Source organism: Apiospora hydei, assembly GCF_038363865.1.
Source record: "Apiospora hydei strain CBS 114990 chromosome Unknown utg000007l_segment0_segment0, whole genome shotgun sequence".
In the NCBI taxonomy this organism is placed as follows: Eukaryota; Fungi; Ascomycota; class Sordariomycetes; order Amphisphaeriales; family Apiosporaceae; genus Apiospora; species Apiospora hydei.
In genome coordinates, this window is record NW_027117366.1 from 2,718,993 (window position 1) to 2,737,229 (window position 18,237).

The window sequence follows — 18,237 nt, forward strand, 5'->3', positions numbered from 1 at the left end:
GTAGAAGGCTAACTGAGGCATCACACGACAATATCAACCTCGCGTGTGGGAAATGGGATTAGTCCTCGGAGGATCTTCGCATAAGTTACACTGAAGGTAGAGAACGCCAGAAACCGGAGGTGTGGAAAGAACACTACAGCCTATCTGGGATACTAGTTCTAACAGGCCTATGTGGTTGTTAATATAATGCCTATATGCCATGCTCACCCATATTGTCATAACTATTATGTACGTGCATGTAAAACCGTAGGTTCCGTGTAGTCTATCCTCCTGTCCACCTGCTTGAGCCAAGATTAGCCGATGTACTCTCATTTGCCAGAATCCGATGACCCTTTGTTGGGTTCCACTCTCAAAATCCCCCAGGACACCAAGTTAGGAAGGAGGTTGTGATGTACCAATAGTCTCCTGTGAGTCTGAGGCGTAGCATGTGCATATCATTCGATCCGAACGGTTGGTTCAAATCTCACGTAAGCCGGGATATAGAGTTCGATAAAAAGCTTGATTAATGATCGGCGTCCGGACGCGACCGTCACAAGGACCTTTCCAGAACAACCGACATGCAAACGTCGCCAACCTCACCATCGCGATGGACAGCCTGACGGACCATGGCGTTGCTGCCAAGAGACAGCGCACTCTTCTGCCATACAAGGTGGATCACATCGCCAGCGTCGACCCGGACGCTGTCTATGGGATGTGGCCTGTGGTCCCGGCCTCCTACGAAGCCGGCTTTAGAACTATCACCTACGCTCAGCTTGCCAATATGGTGAACGGCCTTGCTTGGTGGCTGATAGAGAGCCTGGGTGGTCCGGGCCGGGACAGTGAGGCCTTGGCGTATGTCGGGCCCAACGATGTCCGGATCCCGGCTCTGGGGTTCGCCACTACCAAGGCGGGATATTCTGTGAGTAACTTTTTAGTTCCGTGATTATTACCCGAGTGATATTACTGTACGTTGTTGAAGAAGGAATGACTGATCATGGGGATGAAAACTCGCAACAGCTCTTTCTTACATCGCCGCGAAATAGCGCCGAGGCACATCGGTCTCTCTTCAAATCTCTGGACTGCAGGACTCTGATGACACCGGAATCGATACCACCGGCAGCGCATCCCATACTGGAAACTGTTGCACCGCGCCATCTTCTCATACCAAGTGTTGAAGAACTGCTGCAGACGGTATATCCTTCCTATGAGTACCGGAAGACACTAGAGGAAGGTCTGCAAGATCCTATCATGATCATGTACGTTTCCCCCCTTTTTGATTTCATGACCTACCCCCACTGCCAAACAATATTTAATAAGTTTTTCTCAGACACACTTCGGGCTCGACAGGCATACCTAAGCCCCTAATCTGGACCCAGGAAACCGTTCTTAAACACCAGAACGCATCCAGCTGCCCGGCTCCGGAAGGCCTCTCTTCACTTGAAAGCGTTTATCTTGGCAAACGGGTACTGGTAACATTACCGCCATTCCACGTATGAACCTTACAATCTCCCCTCTTAGCACATTACCCAAATTGCTGACTCGATCTTCCCTCCCTTTCCCAGGGTGCCGGATACGGCCAAAACATTTTCTACGCCATCCCCTTCGGCAATACCGTCATCGCCCCAGCCGCCGCCGCGGGCGCCATCGTCACCGCACAGGGCCTAGTAGACGCCCTCGAGCAGACGCCCGCGGACATCGCCCTGCTCGTGCCCTCGGTCGTCGCCGAGCTGGCCCAGAACACGGAGCTTCTCCGGTACTGCGTCCAGCATCTCGAGCTGATCGTCTACATCGGCGGCGACCTCCCCCAGCAGGTCGGCGACACCGTGGCGGCGCAGATACCGCTGCGCTGCCAATGGGGCGCGTCGGAAGTCGGGATGCCGCCACAGCTCGTACCGGCCGGGCTGGATCCCCGCAGGGATTGGAAGTACATCCGCTTCCACCCCTGCGCGGGCATGGTGTTCGACAAGGTATCCGACAACCTCTACGAGCTGGTCATCCGGCGCCGCGAGGACCTGGCCCGCACGCAGCCGACGTTCACCATCCGTGGCAAGGAGGGGCTCGACGAGTACCGCACCCGCGATCTCTTCGCGCCGCACCCCACGGTCCCCGACGCGTGGACGTGGCAGGCCCGGGCGGACGACATTGTCGTTTTCCTTAATGGGGAGAAGACGAATCCCATCACCATGGAACATCATATCGTGGCGAGGAACCCGGGGCTGGTCAGCGGCGCTCTTGTTATTGGAACCCACCGATTTCAGGCCGCGCTACTCCTCGAAGCGGTCGCTCCAGTCCGCACTACCGCGGAGCAGGCCAAATTGATCGAGAGGGTCTGGCCGAGCATAGAAGAGGCTAATCGCGTCGCACCGGCGCATGCGCGGGTCGAGAAGTCGCTGGTCCTCGTTACGGACCCGGATCGGCCCCTGGTGCGGGCGGGTAAGGGGACTCTTCAGAGGGGGGCCAGTGTTGCGCTTTACGAGGCCGAAATCAATGCGCTGTATGAGAATGCCGATAAGGTCGGAGAAGAAGGGGAAGCCGCGAGCAACTATGGCGTCTTCGGAGACGTAGGCATGGCCACTCGGCGTATACGCGAAGTTGTTCTCAAGATTACGGAGTGGCCGGCACTGGACGACTCAGACAGCCTCTTCGAGAGAGGAATGGATTCCCTACAGGCGCTGCGACTGACCAAAACCCTGCGGCGTGCTCTCCATCGACCCCATCTGGGGTTATCTACCATTTATCAGAACCCTACCGTATCCGAACTAGCGACCGCCGTTACTGCGGCACAAGACGGCACTGGAAAGGATGATAGAGATATCATGGAGTCCCTGTTGGAGACGTATCGCCAACTGATCCACGAGATCCATGTGCCAGAGATACCTCCAATGAACGCCAAAAGAGAGACTCCAGTTGATGTCATCCTCACTGGTTCCACCGGGACACTGGGTACCATGATCTTGCGAGCCTTACTCAGCCGTAAAGGGGAAGTCGGCCACGTCTTCTGCCTGAACCGTGGTTCGGATGGCGGACGCGCGACCCAGGAAACGAAATGGGCGGGTCTGGATACCGATGCCAGCCTGCTCAAAGAACGTGTCACTTTCCTTCGCGCTGACCTGGCGCGACCTCGTCTGGGGCTCGACGATGCAACCTACGAGACCCTGCGTAACCGCGTCGGACTCGTCATCCACAGCGCGTGGCCCGTCAACTTCAATCTCTCCCTGTCCGCTTTCCGACCACAGCTGGCGGGCATGGTGAACCTCTTCGCGTTCGCAGCAGCCTCAACCCATCGTGCGCAGCTCATGTTCATATCCTCGATCGGCGCCGTGGCCGCGGCCAGTTCTGGACCGGCTCCGGAGTCCACCCTCGACTCGCTCGACGGGGCGCATGCGAACGGTTACTCTCGGAGCAAACTCCTTTCCGAGTTGCTTTGCGACACCGCAAGCCGACGCCTTGGCATCCCCACGAGCATCGCGCGCGTGGGCCAGGTTGCTGGACCGGTTGGTGGCACGGGTGGCAGCGGGAACAAGATGATGTGGAATCGCTCCGAATGGCTACCGAGCCTCGTCATCAGCTCTTTCCATCTGGGCTACTTACCCTCAGACCTCGGGCCGCGCTTTTCGCAGGTTGATTGGATGCCGTCCGATCTGGCCGGCAAGGCCGTCGTGGATCTCGCAGTAGCATCGTCAGACCCTGCATCGTTCTCGGCAGTGGCGACGAGCCCAAGTGTTTTCAACCTTCGAAATCCCCATACGACGACGTGGACCGCGCTTATCCCCGCACTGCAAGATGTCGCTCGCCAGCACCTTGGAAAAGCGCTCGACGTCGTGCAGCCTACACTGTGGCTCCAGCGCCTGGAGACCGGCGAGTATGACAACGCAGAACAGGCGATTGCGACAGCCTCCGTGGCGAGGAACCCGGCGGTCAAGCTGTTCGCATTCTACCGCGATGGCCTGTGGGCAGACGGGCCTACTGCCGAGCCTATGTCTGTAGAGTGTAGCGTCAATGCTAGTGCGACTCTTCGAGATATGCCCGCTGTTCAGGTTGATTGGATGCGAAGATGGATTCAGGATTGGTTGGGCCTCTTGGACTAAGGCTCTGTTTCCACCGCCGGCTGGGCTGGGTCTGGGGCTTGCACACGGATTAGGAGACTTGCGCATATCCAAAACATGAAATAATTATGTCTATCGCCTATTGAGGGAATTCATCATAGGACTGCCTGGTAGTGATATTCAGGGAAACGAAACCAACAAACTCGGATAGCGTCGGGCTGCTCACTCTTTTACTAACCCAGCACCACAGTCTTCCATACAGGATTACACTTCTCTCTCCAAGCAACTGGGTCTACCAATCCAACAGCCAAACGCCGAGATATAAGGTCATGCCCGGTTTCCACCATCATTACAAAGAGAACGTATCGCTCCTGTGGTATACGTTTATCCCAAGGCGATAAATCTCGTCTCCAATCTGGCCCATCCGATTTCCATTCCTCGTCCTCATCGCTGCATTCTGTCAATTTGCCGCTCAATTTGGGGACCCAATAGGCAAATAGGCTCGACTCAGAGGCCTTCATCCTGAGCCCCGCGCCTAAAACGATGAATTCGTACTCCGAGGAAGCTTCGGGGGAAGAGGCCCAGCATGAGTTCATTGGCATAGATTCACCAACAGTTTCGCCGCTCGTTGTCTCTATATAATAGGAAAAATAATGCGAAGCTCCTGGTGAGTCATATGGGTATGACTCCGCACTCTGACATAAGCGAAGACGCGCATAAGTCGTGCTGAAGACCAGACAGCCTGGAGGAGCGGTCGTCCCCCCCCAAAACCTCGGGATTTAATCTATTCGGGGGTTCATGCTCGGAGGGCTGTGCCAACGCCAGCTCTGTGACGGCGAGTGAATGGGGGAACTAGTGTTACGCCCCTCTTCGACTCCCTTGTCTTCCTCTTCACCTAGTGCTTGAGTACCGCCTTCACTATCCACCAAGCTCATGGCGATTAGCTTGAAGTACTTTAATAACCCAACCCATACGGCTGCTGGCCAATCTTGACTCGCATAAATCCAAGTGACTTCACCATCCCAGGCTAACCAGCTCCAGCTAGGTATATGCGAGATGCCACGTCTTGTACCGGAGGTTCCCTTGTAAACCCACATGAGAGCTTGCAGGAAGTACCTCTCGGGGAGGCCAAACAGCATTTGAGTGTTCAACTTGTTGCCGATGATATTTGCGACACCGGCGATAGCATTCAGAGCATCAGAGTGGAAAGTCAACGTTCTTAGACTATATTGGTGTGCACTTTCCGTGAAATGGTGGAATCTTGGCGAGCTGCGGTACACTTCGAGACCATTTTCCAGGACTCCGACTCCGTGTGGCAAAACTTCCGTTCCATCGTCTCGCATCGTAGTAGCAGCACAGCGGAAGCAAATGCAGTCGTCGCAGAAGTATACGCAACGACGAGAGAGAATTTGTTCTTGGTACGTCCAGCCTCTTTCCCTCCATTCTGATACTCTGAGTGCATGCTCTAGACCTCCTAAGCTGTTGCTAAGGCCGCGGTACATAGTTTCGTAAACTTCGAAATCCATATCAAGACGTCTCGAACGCGGACGTCTTGAAGTACCTTGCAAGCTCCTCTGGCTTCCTAGAGCAACTATGGTGAAGGTGGCCATGTGATAAATCACATCCATGGCCTCGATTTGCTCCGCTTTCACGTCACTTTCATCTTGTATAATGCAAAGCCTGTCGATCCAAAGATAGTGCTGCCCCGTATCTGAACAGAACTGGATAGCATCGCTCAGTAACTCGGGAAGCCCAGCGGTGCGTAGGGCGTCAGGCCGAGATAAGTGATCAAGGTTGGACTGCAGAAGCTGGAGTGGCTCCTCCGAAGGACTGGACGCAGAGGCCCAAACATAGCTCAGCGCGACATACTCATTGGTATCACTCATTTGAGTGATACACCACGAGGAGGTATCGATGACGCGAAACCCTCTCGGAAGGGTCATAGGCTGAATGAGGCTGTTGCAATGCTCTCCGTGAGATTCTTGACAATCTCGGAGCATCCGATTGATGATACTGGTATCGACAAATTTTCGATCCAGGCACCAAATCTCCTGGAGGGCCCGGCAGTCTGCGCCCTCGTAGCGGACCACAAAGGTCAATGTGAGAAGCCGGTAGTAGATTTTGTTGTCAGGGTCAACATAATAAACACCCAGTAAAAGGGTAGTATCTTTGACGTTGGGATATCGTATGAAATCGTACTCGAACCTCAAAGGCTGCCAAATGCCGATCTTACGTTTCGCATCGGGTTGTTCGAACTCATCAATGGCTAAGCGTACCGCTTTGCAAACCAGGCACGCTTCGGGCGATGTAAAGTAATCTGGGGCTTCCATAAACAGGCCTCGTACACCCTTGGGTAATTTGCGACACTTGATTTTCAATCGAAGTTGGGACGGGGGAAATGCACACTTGGGCACCTCGCGATATTGCTCGCACAACAGAAGGTGGTCGTACTCATCCCAGGGTTGGCAAGCGTCGCAAAGCTTCGTATTTATCGGAATGGGCCCGGACTTCTGACATGTACCACATTGTGCCTGGCCACGAGACCTTTCCCTAGAACGGGGAGACGATTGGCTTACATCTCTCCCATCTTCCCGCGAAAGGCTTGTTGTCATTTCAGTCGAGGGTATGGTTGTTTTGTTTCCCTTCAAGTCCAAGTGAGATGCTAAGTGGCAGCATGAGCTTGAGTGAATTTGCTTGGACTACACTGCAGTAGTTGAGGTAGAAAATAGCAATCTTAATATCGGTGTCATCTTGGGGGCACTGAGAAGTACTGTCTCTCCCCCATCCAGCCTGATCAATCGGTAGCCATCACCCCATGCACGTATGCCTACCCCGCCCGCCTTCTCAGCAACGTTACATCCCTCCTACAGTTGACATCAACCGCCCGGCATCAGTGTTGGAAGTAAGCACATCTGGTGAATTGAGGCCACTCACCCATGTCAACTCACATGCCCGCTTCGAGCACCAAGCGAGACGGAAGAATTAGTGCTCGAAAGTAGAGGGCTGATTAGGGGAAAGTCAGTTGAGATACGCAAGAGAAAGCTCGTAGCTCAAACGAAACCCGCTGGATCTTCAGACACTAAGCATATCTCTCACGAAGAAAGCACAAGGGTTTGCGGTGCAGTACATTCCAACATTGATGTACGCGAAATGTCAATGTACCCATTTCCCTGACTCAGAACCCACGACGAGCCCAACCAAGTATGTGTACCCAACTACCAGATGTGCACATGCCACCATAGCACCGCCGCCTTCCACACGAGCCCGCGCAGCGTCCGGGGCTGCGGGTTGTCGAGCAGGTAGTCCTCGAAGCGCTCGTCGGTCCAGAAGCGGCGGACCTGCTCCGGGGTCGGGTGGCCCGTCGTCTCGGTGTTGATGTAGCCGACCTTGACGAGCAGGTCCTTGAACGTCATGACGAGGCCCAGCGGCTGCCCGCCCGATGCCTTGTGCTCCCGGTTGCGTCGCTTGTACGTCTTGGCCAGTGTCTTGAGGGTCACCGGCCCGCCCTCGGCGTCGTCGATCATGGCTTCGAGCACTGTTTTTGTAAAAGCAAAGGATAAGGTTAGCAATTAGGAGAGAAGAGAGGCTTCTGGGTCTTGTTCTAGCCTTCGTTGGATGATGGGTGTAGCGGATACGCTACGGAGCATCGTCTGGTCTAGGGCTAGGGCTAGGGGATGGGCTTACTCTTGGGCTGCATGGTGAAGTTTTCACCTTGGCGGAAGTCGAGACGGGTCAAAGAGGTGTCGTGCTCTAACACGTTGTGCATTCGGCTGTCGCTTAGGTCAAAGGTTCCGTCTTCGCGCAGCACTGGCTTCATCTGGTCCGCCAATGCGTGTGCGACGGTGCCGGTCATATGTAAAGCCTCCATCAACGCCGCCTCGAGCATGGGCAGGGTGATGTTCTTGCCATCGCGAGGTCTGTTTGGAAGAAGGCGAGATGAGTTTGGGGAGTTACCAGATGGTGAAGTTGGCTTGTGGCGGAGGACTTACAAGTACCCCTGATTGGCGAGCGCATTCAACCCAGGACATGGCGCGCGGAGGGTTATGTTCAATCGCTCATAGTAGTGGTCCTCCTTTGCGATCCTCCGTCTCTCTTCGTCTCTCTCCTTCGTGTCGAAGTTGAAGATCGACTTGATGGCGCTGAAGACGGTGAAGTACATGATTGTTACGTGCGCAAGAGCTCGACTTGTCGAGGAGCTGTCAATGGCAATGGAGCGAAACCTTACTTCGCACGTAATATGTAAGTAGTCGACAGACAGGACACCTCCTTATCTTTGAGCTGACATGTCCGATCAGAGAGCAAGAGTAGGAGAAAACCTCTTCACACACACCATATCACATTAGGAATGCGGTAGGGGCAATGGCTGGCTGAAACACGGGTCGACTGGTGAGATCACGAGTCTTGGACGCGCAGTTAGCTTATGGTCGAGTCACCCTCGCTGCCTGAGCTCAGTGAGACGAGACACGGGTGTTTTCTTCGCTGTTCGACAGTGGGCAGTATGCCGTGAGACCTACATGAACGGCTCCGTACTAGTGTCCCAGAACAGCCGGTCAGAGGCCGCTGAGAAATTGCGTGGGGCGTTGGGCGGGCGGGAAGGACAGCCATATCAGTTCCCGCCTCTAGTTCCTAGTCCTTTGGTCAGCACAACCCTACCCCAGCCTACTCAGACAAAACGGCCGGGACGGGTTATAAGTTGCACAGCACCGCAGCACCGCAGCTATGTGGCCAGCTTCCTATGCATCATATGCATCAGCCCAGTCAGCCTTTACTCTTGGCGGACCATCCATACTAGTACCTGCTTTTTGGCTTGTGATCGAGCCCGTTGCAGTCGCTTATATGGTAGCCTGACCTGCTCTGGAAGCTACTGACATCGACACGAACCAGCTAGTTCACTGACGGACAAAATGGACCCATTGCTCAAAAGCAAGCCCAACATGAGCGAGCCAAAGAAGAAGTTCCAGCCTTCGCTGGCTGAGAGGGCGGGAGTTAGAACGTTCGAGTTCCTCAACAGGTTCGTGCCCTGGTTCAAGCTCCCGGGCCTCATCGGCGCCTTCAACCTCGCCTTCCTGCGCATCTCGCTGCGCAACTACAACCTCCACGATGGCTACGCCGACCCGTCGGCCCAGGGCAGCTACGGCGACGCCCTGGAGGACGAGCGCTTCCTGAACGCGCGCAACTCGGACGGCAAGTACAACTCGCTCGAGCTGCCCCTGATGGGATGCGCGGGCTTGCGCTTCGGCCGCAACTTCCCTCGCGAGAACTGCCCGAAGCCGACCGAAGAGGAGCTCTGGACCCCGAACCCCCGGGCCATCAGCGAGAAGTTCATGGTGCGAAAGTCCAATGGCTTCATCCCGGCCACGACGCTCAACCTGCTGGCCGCGGCTTGGATTCAGTTCCAGACGCACGATTGGTTCAATCACGAAAATGTGAGCCTCCTTTACTTGCATTCGAAGTCAACAATAGACTGCCGAGAGCCACGGACTGACTTCCCCAATAGGATGAAGAGAACTTCCACATCCCGCTACCCGAAGGCGACAAGTGGTCGGGCAAGACGATGCAGCTACCCAAAACCAAGCCGGATGCGACGCTCGACCCATCCGACAAGAAGTGCCCAGGCTACAAGAACGTCAACACGTCCTGGTGGGACGGCTCGCAGATCTACGGCTCGAGCGAGGAGATCACCAAGTCGCTGCGCACCAAGCTGCCCGACGGGAAGCTCATGTTGAACCAGAACGGCACAGGCGCCTTCATCCCGCGTGACCAGGACGGCAACCCCCTCACCGGCTTCCAGAACAACTGGTGGGTGGGTATGGAGATGTTGCACACGCTCTTCGCGCTGGAGCACAACGCCCTGTGCGACATGCTGAGCCAGAGCTACCCGAACTGGACCGGGTAAGTGATGCCTTCGTGCTTCGTGGCTTTCGTTTCAAGGGGACACACACACATACACACACAGGCATACGCACGTATCATGAACTGTTGAGCTGATCAAGGCCCTTGCGTCAACAATGCAGAGACCAGATCTTCGATAAGGCGAGGCTTGTCAACTGCGCCTTGATGGCCAAGATCCACACGGTGGAATGGACGCCGGCCATCCTCGCCCATCCCGCGCTGGAGATCGGCATGAACGCCAACTGGTGGGGCATCGTGGGCGAGAACCTCACCAAGCTGGTCGGCCGCATCTCCAAGACGAGTGAGATCATCTCTGGTATCCCCGGCTCTGGGGTGGACCATGACGGTGTCCCTTACAGTCTGACCGAGGAATTTGTGTCCGTGTACCGCATGCACTCTCTCATTCCCGGTGAGTGATTTCCCCTTTTCCTTACTGCCTACCTTCTTCCCCGACACTAACCAGTCTCAGATGACATCGCCTTCTTCGACGCCAAACAGGGCAAGCACCAGACCACCACCCCGATCGGCGACCTGACCTTCCAGGGCGCGCAGAAGCCGCTCGACGACGGCCTGTCATTTGGTGACCTTTTCTACACCTTCGGCATCAACTACCCGGGCGCCATCACCAACAACAACTACCCGGACTTTCTGCGCGACTTCACCGACCCGGACGGCATCCATCGCGACATGGGCACGGTCGACCTGCTGCGGGACCGCGAGCGCGGCGTGCCGCGGTACTGCGAGTTCCGGCGCCTGCTGCGCCTGAGCGTGCCCAAAACCTTCGAGGAGCTCACGGGCAAGCAGAACCCGACCCTGGCCAAGGAGCTGTCCGCGGCCTACGGCGGCGACGTGACCCAAGTGGACGCGCTGGTGGGGTCGCACAGCGAGCCCGTGATCCCCGGCTTCGGCTTCAGCGAGACGGCGTTCCGCGTGTTCATCCTGATGGCGTCGCGCCGGCTCAAGAGCGACCGCTTCATCGCGGGGCAGTGGAACGCGGAGACGTACACGCCCGAGGGCTTCCGCTGGGTCCAGCACTCGACCATGAAGGACGTGCTGGTCCGGCACTTCCCGAGCTGGCGCCGACGCTGGGCAAGAGCAAGAATGCGTTCGCGCCCTGGGCGCAGATGGAGGAGTCGAGGAAGTATAAGGGTAAGGAGACGAATGCGCCGCCGGCCAAGTAGAGAGGGTGTCTGGCTTGATAGAGAGGGATCGTCCGGAATGTGCGAGAGTCGAGGAACAGAAAATTGGAATGGGGGTTGTCGATCTTGACGGGAGAATTCCTTTAGTACATTCAAGCCCAGGCGGCGTAGTTCAAGCACATGAATGTTATGGCCTAAACCCAAAAGTCAAGCCCACGTTTGGGTGCGCCCCCTGTATGTGTGATTGGCGGTACCTCGCTGCTGTGCCGCACTAATTTGGTCCGGTCGCCATCGTTTGAGAGTTTTGGGGGATTCTCAGGTTTATTAATCCTTCGACTGTATTTCAATCCAGGTCTACGTACATATGTATAGTTCTTGGACGATGCGTTCAACTCAAGAGTTCCGACCAGGACGGCGTCTGTCGCCTTGATTCCCGCATCACCGCTGGTACTACTTCTAGCAGAGTCGCCGTGCCCGTCGGAGCCTTCCAAGTCTCTCGAGGTGTCTTTGGCTTCCCTAAAGCTAGGTTCTGCTCGTTGCCGATCAACCATCTCTCTTCGCTCGCACCCGACCGAACCCTTCCTCCTATGGCCTACCTGCATTCAACAAAGGCCCGCCCGACAATCGAAACGATACGTAAGTACATACGCAGCAAGATGTTCTGAGTGGGAGCCGTCTCTCCCATACGTTCGTGGAAGGGTGAACCTCGCCGGACCCAGGCCGTCTGCACACAGTGGTTGTACCCGGTCTATACGACCCTATCTTCGAGTCGCCGGAGTGGCCCGATAGACCAGGCCGAGGTCGCGGGCCGCCCGACCGCAGCGACATACAAGTTGATGTTCAATATCTGGCGGACGAGATGCGAGGGATCGCGGCGGAGGCGTGAGGGAAGGGGAGAAGATTGAAAAAGGAGGTCACAGTAGTGGTCCAGCAGTCGAGCCGCTAATATTGGAGACGGAACGAGCAAACAGCCATGGACGTAGGGTAGGTGCAACTGCAAGTATATCATGGAAAACATGTTTTAGCTACGCAATCCTGAGGTAGATATGATATCGCCGTGTATTCTTTTCTGGGCAGGGGCATAAAGCAGGACTACGACATGGCAATCCCTTGTCCGCTGCGTTGCAGCTGACTTGGGATTCTGAATACATCTAATCCATGTGTACAGAGAGTTTTGTCTAGATTGGACTGACATGCGTTTATACCCAAGCAATTAGATTGTTGTACGCGTTCCACGCCCAATGCCTCTGTGGTGCTGTCGGGAGACTGCCTTCTCTGCGACAGGCACTTCTGCGGCCTTCATATCAAGGATGAATGGCATGACTGCTCGGACTAAAGAAGGAGGTATTGATTCCATGGTATACCTCTATATCGAAAAGGGGGCTACCGACTGACAGGCTCTGACCGTTAGCTCAATTGGGATGACTCCGCCGCCCGGTATGCCAACGCCGAATTGAGTCGCCTTTCGAAATCGTACGCCGTATCAATGGTCCGAAGCGGCACCAACGGGTCTCGTTATGCCGTATTGACGGGCATCTTTTCACCTCGATGGGGTCTTTGGTGACGACGCCAGGCTTGAGTGGACGGGTCTTCCAGGTGGGAGTTTTCGCGACGTCTGCGCTATTCGATTCGAGGTAGGGAAAGTCTTCAGTCTCTTCTGCATCGGCCCCGGCAAAGACCACGCGCGATCAACGAATAGTCCCTATTCATGATGGTGACTGGAGAGACTGAGGTCAACGGCGCTGTTGACAGTTACCTATCGCATCGCCACTGGGCTGAACCTAGCAACAAGTACACGGGCGAGATCTAGATTGGCGCAAGTGGCAACGAGGGCAACTACTCCTACCTGAAGGACCCGGACGACCACAAGGTCAGCAACGTGGGCATGATCGACTGGGGACGTCACCCTGCCTGGACTTTCACGACGGCTCCAACGAGCTCGCCGAGGGGTGAAATCAAGATGCCGTGCGGTTTAGAGGAAAGAAGCCGCCCGGTATCGCTCGCTGCGTGCTCGACGGGAGGAAAATTACAGCGGTTGGCGCTTTGCAGTTGGTGATGTGAACCACAGCGAGTGGGATTCGATTGGTCCTATTCAGGGGGATGTACTCGGCGTCTACGGCTTCGCTAGTGGCCTGTTCTACTAGCTCCATGTCTTGGTTCATTCCTTGAGATATCCAGCAATTGTGTTCTTGCTCTTTTAGCAATCCCGCAATTATGCAATGCTTGCCCGACACGAAGCTGGTGGCGTCAGAGTTGATTCGCGCAGCTGTTTTCGGTCTTTCCAGGCCAGCGATTCCGCGACTGGATAAAGGCAATGACGTATACATCGAGGTGCCTGACAGCTCGTCCTCGATGCTGATCTCGGTGGAATGGCATGCTCTAGACTAAAGAACGATGTCGTGTATCTCGGGTCGGTGACCCTCGTAAGCGGGCAGTGTCGAAATGGTCGGCGATCTGGTTGCCTGCGGCATCGAGTATGTAAACAAGGATTTACCCATCGTCGTTGGAGGTACTTAGCTTCGACTTGAGCATAGAGGGAGGGGGAATTGATCATCGTACATAACAAAGCTAAGCTGTGTCAAGCTGAACCCTTAATGAAGCCATACAGGGGAGCAAATGTCGCCATGTTTCTGTACTTCGCGTACGTAATGAGACGGTCGATTCTCCTAGGGGTTTCAATCGACTTCCTCAGCAGTGCTGCTGTAGTTGAGAATGCGCGTGTTCTCTCGATGTGGTGTAGACCTTCCATGGCAATGACAGTGATGGCGTTGGAACAGAAACGGGGGTTTCTCCTACAAGAGCGATCACTACTGTATCCTATCCCCACGAAGACGGGTTAGTAGGTTCTCATGTCTCACACATGCACGTTCGGCCTGGCTTTCGGCGCTTCTGGGACCTCCCTCTCTGTCACGATATGCACTAAGGATATACTTCGAGATACCTTACCGTGCCTGTCAGTTAGACCTTCGCCCAAACCGAGACGACTGCACGTCAATGGCCACTATTGACGGCGATCATTGGAATGACGACGACGACAAGACAGAAGTACACGTGGGACACCAGCCAGCGGTTCGTGTTGAGGTTATCCTAAAGTCAATCCCCGGGATGTGATCGGTCGCATTGCCTGTCCCTAACCCCATGAATGCATGGAATTTGAAGGCCTCAGCGAGCTACTCTACCCCCTGAACGATTCCCCTTGCACCGTCTCATGCCAAGACGAAGCGCCGCGATGCAATGAGAATATTGGCCGAGCTAGAACCTTCGACTCGCGTAGAGTCTCGACCAAGGCCCATACACACCCATCACACACTACACCATCACCCCCTCCAGCAGTAGGCGACTTGAAAACCCCCACCCCCTTTTCTCACCGGTCAAGGGGCAACGCTTCAGCTAGCCTCGGTAGCCCAAACCAAACGAGCCTAGTTACTCGTATCTGCCCGGCTTAACTTCTTAGCTACCTAGCTACCGAGCTACCGAGCTACCTAGCAGCTATCAAAGCCCCCTGCGCGGGGAGCCGGCCGAGAATGGAGGGGGGGAGTAGGTAGTAGCAGAGCTTGCCCTAAAGCCTGTTCGCATCATGGAACGGCCCGTCTCGAAAACACTTGCGGAGCCATGGTCTGCGAAGATTGCAGTGTCGCTCCCCATCGTACCCTAACAACATCGGAGAGAGCAGAAGGGGGAGAGAAGGGACTGGGGAGAAACGAGATAGGGCCTCACCATTCCTCTTCGTAGTAACTTACCTGCCGAGCATGATAAACAAAAGGTGCTTCGAGAGAACGGGGCACGATCACATGCTTACCGGCGACGACGGCAAGGACACATCTATTCTCTTTTTCGAAGGTTCCCTTCTCAGCCACGCGGAAGCCGCTAGAGAATGTAGGCTGCTCCTAGTTCTTCTCGAAAAAAGAGAGAGATAGTAGTAGGTCTACTGATTTGTGTATACACAGATCCATTGGAATACGAGCAGGGATGGCCAATCCGCAATGCAAGCTAGCCAGCACGTTGATGGCCGGGCAGCACACGAAAGAATTGGAAGTAGGCTTACAGCACAGCACCCACCTGTGCTTCGGTGTGTCCAAGTCTGCCGCGTGTGATACAGCGACCAGTGACCAGTTAGCCGGAAACAGTCCGCCCTCTAGATACAGGAAAAACAGTGAAGGCCCGATGATACAGCCCCCTTCCGTTCAATCGCTGCGGCCAGCGTATGACGAAACGGAGAACTCCCAGCGATAGATGCTCAAATACGGCAGGTATTACATCACACGGCATTGACGTTGGCCTGTGGCGGTCATCGGTAGCACCGTTCCAAGCTGTCAACAGATCGCAAACCCCTCCTTGTCTCGTTCTGACCGAAAAGAAATGCCAAGAGAGGTGAGGCGGGAAGGGGAGACAAAAAATTTGGGATGTGTGTCACAGACAGAAGGAGGGTGACACAGCAGGCGAGAAAAGAGACAGCACGAGGGGGTAAACGGGATCACATCAGGGTTTGCTTGCGGCAAAGCGCGGCTGCCAGAGCGGAAACTGTCTAGGGACATCTGCACCCATTCCATTCCGCAGATCCTTGATTGCGGCCTGCCCGTGTATTTGTTTCCAGTTGCATTTCTCTGGGAACTTTCTCAATACAGAGAAATATTGTGTCCGTGTGTGCATCTTCAGCTGGCGCGGTTTAACATGCCGAGGGCACATACTCAGACCGCAGACAATTGCAGCATTGATCTGCAAAGGCGTTCAGGGGAGCGGGCATAGGGTGGTGAAGGGAGAAAAAAGAAAAGAAGCATGGGTGCTATTAATGGTGGCATGTGGTCAACCCGACCAATGCAAGACGCTGATCATCGACTGCAGCTCCTGTAACCTGTTCCACCCCCTGGGGTTCCATTGCGCCCCGGGGAGGGACGGCTTCTCTCCGTCAGCAGGGAGGGCGCGATAATCAAGAGACACTCCGCCGTGTCCGCGCGCGCATCGCATCCCTTCCACGTTACTTGGCCTGCCTTGCCCACACATTTCGCATTGATTTTACCTTTCTAGAGCAGCCGAAATGAAAATATGGAGTGCTGCCGAGGTCCATGATTTTCTACGGCCCGGAAGCGAGTGCAACCTTAATTGGACCAATGGATTAAGGGGCGTTCGAGCGGGAGGGTCCTATTGGACCTCTGTATGTGCGCAGCAAAGTACTGTATCTTTACTATTGGCGGCTATTAGCCATTGTTATTAGACTGGTGTTTGCCTGCTGCATGAGCTGCGTCGGCAGTGGGCGCTGCAATTGGGTGCTTGGCGTGTTTGCTGCAGTCTGTCTCTGGCGGACGAATCAGGAATCTTTAGGGCGTATCTGTATTAGCGGTGGTGAGGCGGCATGGAGGCCATTCCGATGAAGGGTCTATTCTTCTTTCTCGTCCTTCGTTAGGTGGGTTTCGTAAACATGACAGGTCAGAAACTGATGTTCTCGATGCGCAGCTCTCTGTCATACATAGCCGGTAGCTTGGGGCTCAAGTGTGAGGAAACGGCATCTGGCGGGCTTCTGCTCGTGTCCAGTTCGGGGAGGTGTTACAAATCTGGTCAGCGGGAGTGACTTGCATCAACCGAAGGCGACTGTTGGCTGTTGGTACTGGGACTTCCCATGTTGGGAACCGGCTTGCGTAACACGGATCGTGCGTATTACTGTCATTACCCGTCGTGTCGGGCCGGCCGTTGTCAACTGATCGTCGTGCTCCGTTCGATATTGGGATGGGGTGTTGCAAGCGGCGTAATATGTGTTGGGGGTTGTTTTTATTTTGCATATGCTTCCTGTCGGAACTGGGGTCGGGTCTTGCGCGTGGGAAAATCGATGCCAGAATCCCACCGAATCCCACCGTCACCCACAAGAAGTACGACCGACGGACATTGCACGACCAGAGTGATCCAACTTGGCTCCAGTGTCAGACCGACATAGGATTTCACGGTAGACACCGGCGGGCTGTCCGCACACCTCTATCTCCTTGCATGATTGAGGCAGAAAGGCTCTTGCTGCTGTCTTGTACAGCTGTCGGCCAATCGCACAATCAAGGTGATACGTGACAGCTCGCACAGCAGGCTGGCTGCAAAATGGTTTATGCAGGCTGCGGTGACGAGTATGCACCGCAGCGACGAGCAGCGTTGGAGGCCATGCTGATGCGAATAAATTCTCGATGGCCGGGCGGGGTTTGAAACATGAGAGTCTCCCGTCCAATGGATATATGTATACCGTCAATAAAACTGAACCTCTGGAAGGCAATCATGGCAGGGATCGTTTATTGGGGATGGAAGGGCGCACTGGAAGGGTGTGTAGGTGTGCTTGCAGTGACCAATCTTGGGCACGGATCTTTCGATTTGGTGCAGGTCCTCTTGACAAACCCGGGGGCGTCCTGGTCGGGTCTTATTGGCCAGTCAAGAGCCCAGTTGCTGGTGATATGCGCCATGTGGTGTTGGCCTTACGCTGCCGTAGATTGCAGGCTGTAGGTAGAGTTGTCGCGTGCGAAGGAGGCTTGCAAATCATGGTACTTTCTGCAATGGCCGAACTGACTCATGTATCCCTGGACTTGAAATCGCCGACGACTCAACAATGTAAAGGTATGGAGAGGTATGGATCGTGCCAAGGGAACCGCAAACAGACTCTGGCTGTCACAACCGCTGCCATGATACCATTTAACCGGGGTTAGATTGGAGAAGAGCGGAGCGGTACATACATATATGCCCTCTCCTCTGCGGATTCGTAGGTGCTGTGCCGCGCTGCTGTGGGCGCGCATTTGTCGATGGCCTCGTGGGAGTCTGAGTCTCCTTTTGCATAGCGGCGGTGATTCCGCTGCATGGCTTACCTAGAGAACTGGGGGATATGATAACCGCACAAGTCCATGAGTGGCCATGGAAGGGATTGGCTTGAAGTCCCCTGTCATATCGGCCGGGTTCCTACCTATGGAGGGACTTGTTACTGCCCCTGCGTAAGTGATGATATGCCATGCTGGTGATAGCAAGGTGTCGCGGTGTAAGTGGCCAATCGAGGTCTCAGCTCCACCCAAAGGAACCACGGTGTCGTCGGCGTACGTACCAGAATACGTCGCTAATGACAAATGTGTGCTGCATTTTGGCCTGGAGCTTACGGGAAGTCGGTAGATATTGGTGGTAAACCATGTTTGAGTGCCGTGGGTGGGCTCTGCTGTCTGTAATACATA

General features: G+C 55.0%; 4 protein-coding genes across 4 annotated transcripts; 2 read left to right on the plus strand and 2 right to left on the minus strand.

Annotated features, from left to right (window-relative positions):
* Nucleotides 1-586: 586 nt before the first annotated feature.
* PG997_009940 (uncharacterized protein) lies at nt 587-4,067 on the plus strand (the record flags this gene model as incomplete). Its single annotated transcript, XM_066814255.1, has 4 exons — nt 587-898; nt 997-1,235; nt 1,307-1,469; nt 1,542-4,067. The coding sequence occupies 4 exons, from the start codon at nt 587-589 to the stop codon at nt 4,065-4,067; spliced, it is 3,240 nt and encodes a 1,079-aa protein (XP_066666217.1).
* A 737-nt stretch (nt 4,068-4,804) lies between these two features.
* Nucleotides 4,805-6,637, minus strand: PG997_009941 (uncharacterized protein; the record flags this gene model as incomplete). Its single annotated transcript, XM_066814256.1, has 1 exon — nt 4,805-6,637. One exon carries the CDS (start codon nt 6,635-6,637, stop codon nt 4,805-4,807), a length of 1,833 nt encoding a protein of 610 aa, XP_066666218.1.
* Nucleotides 6,638-7,240: 603 nt separating this feature from the next.
* PG997_009942 (Cloroperoxidase) lies at nt 7,241-8,184 on the minus strand (the record flags this gene model as incomplete). The annotated part of the gene is made up of 3 exons (XM_066814257.1): nt 7,241-7,560; nt 7,710-7,942; nt 8,015-8,184. The coding sequence occupies 3 exons, from the start codon at nt 8,182-8,184 to the stop codon at nt 7,241-7,243; spliced, it is 723 nt and encodes a 240-aa protein (XP_066666219.1).
* A 745-nt stretch (nt 8,185-8,929) lies between these two features.
* Nucleotides 8,930-12,039, plus strand: PG997_009943 (uncharacterized protein; the record flags this gene model as incomplete). Its single annotated transcript, XM_066814258.1, has 5 exons — nt 8,930-9,451; nt 9,523-9,917; nt 10,040-10,326; nt 10,387-11,066; nt 12,028-12,039. The coding sequence occupies 5 exons, from the start codon at nt 8,930-8,932 to the stop codon at nt 12,037-12,039; spliced, it is 1,896 nt and encodes a 631-aa protein (XP_066666220.1).
* Nucleotides 12,040-18,237: the final 6,198 nt, after the last annotated feature.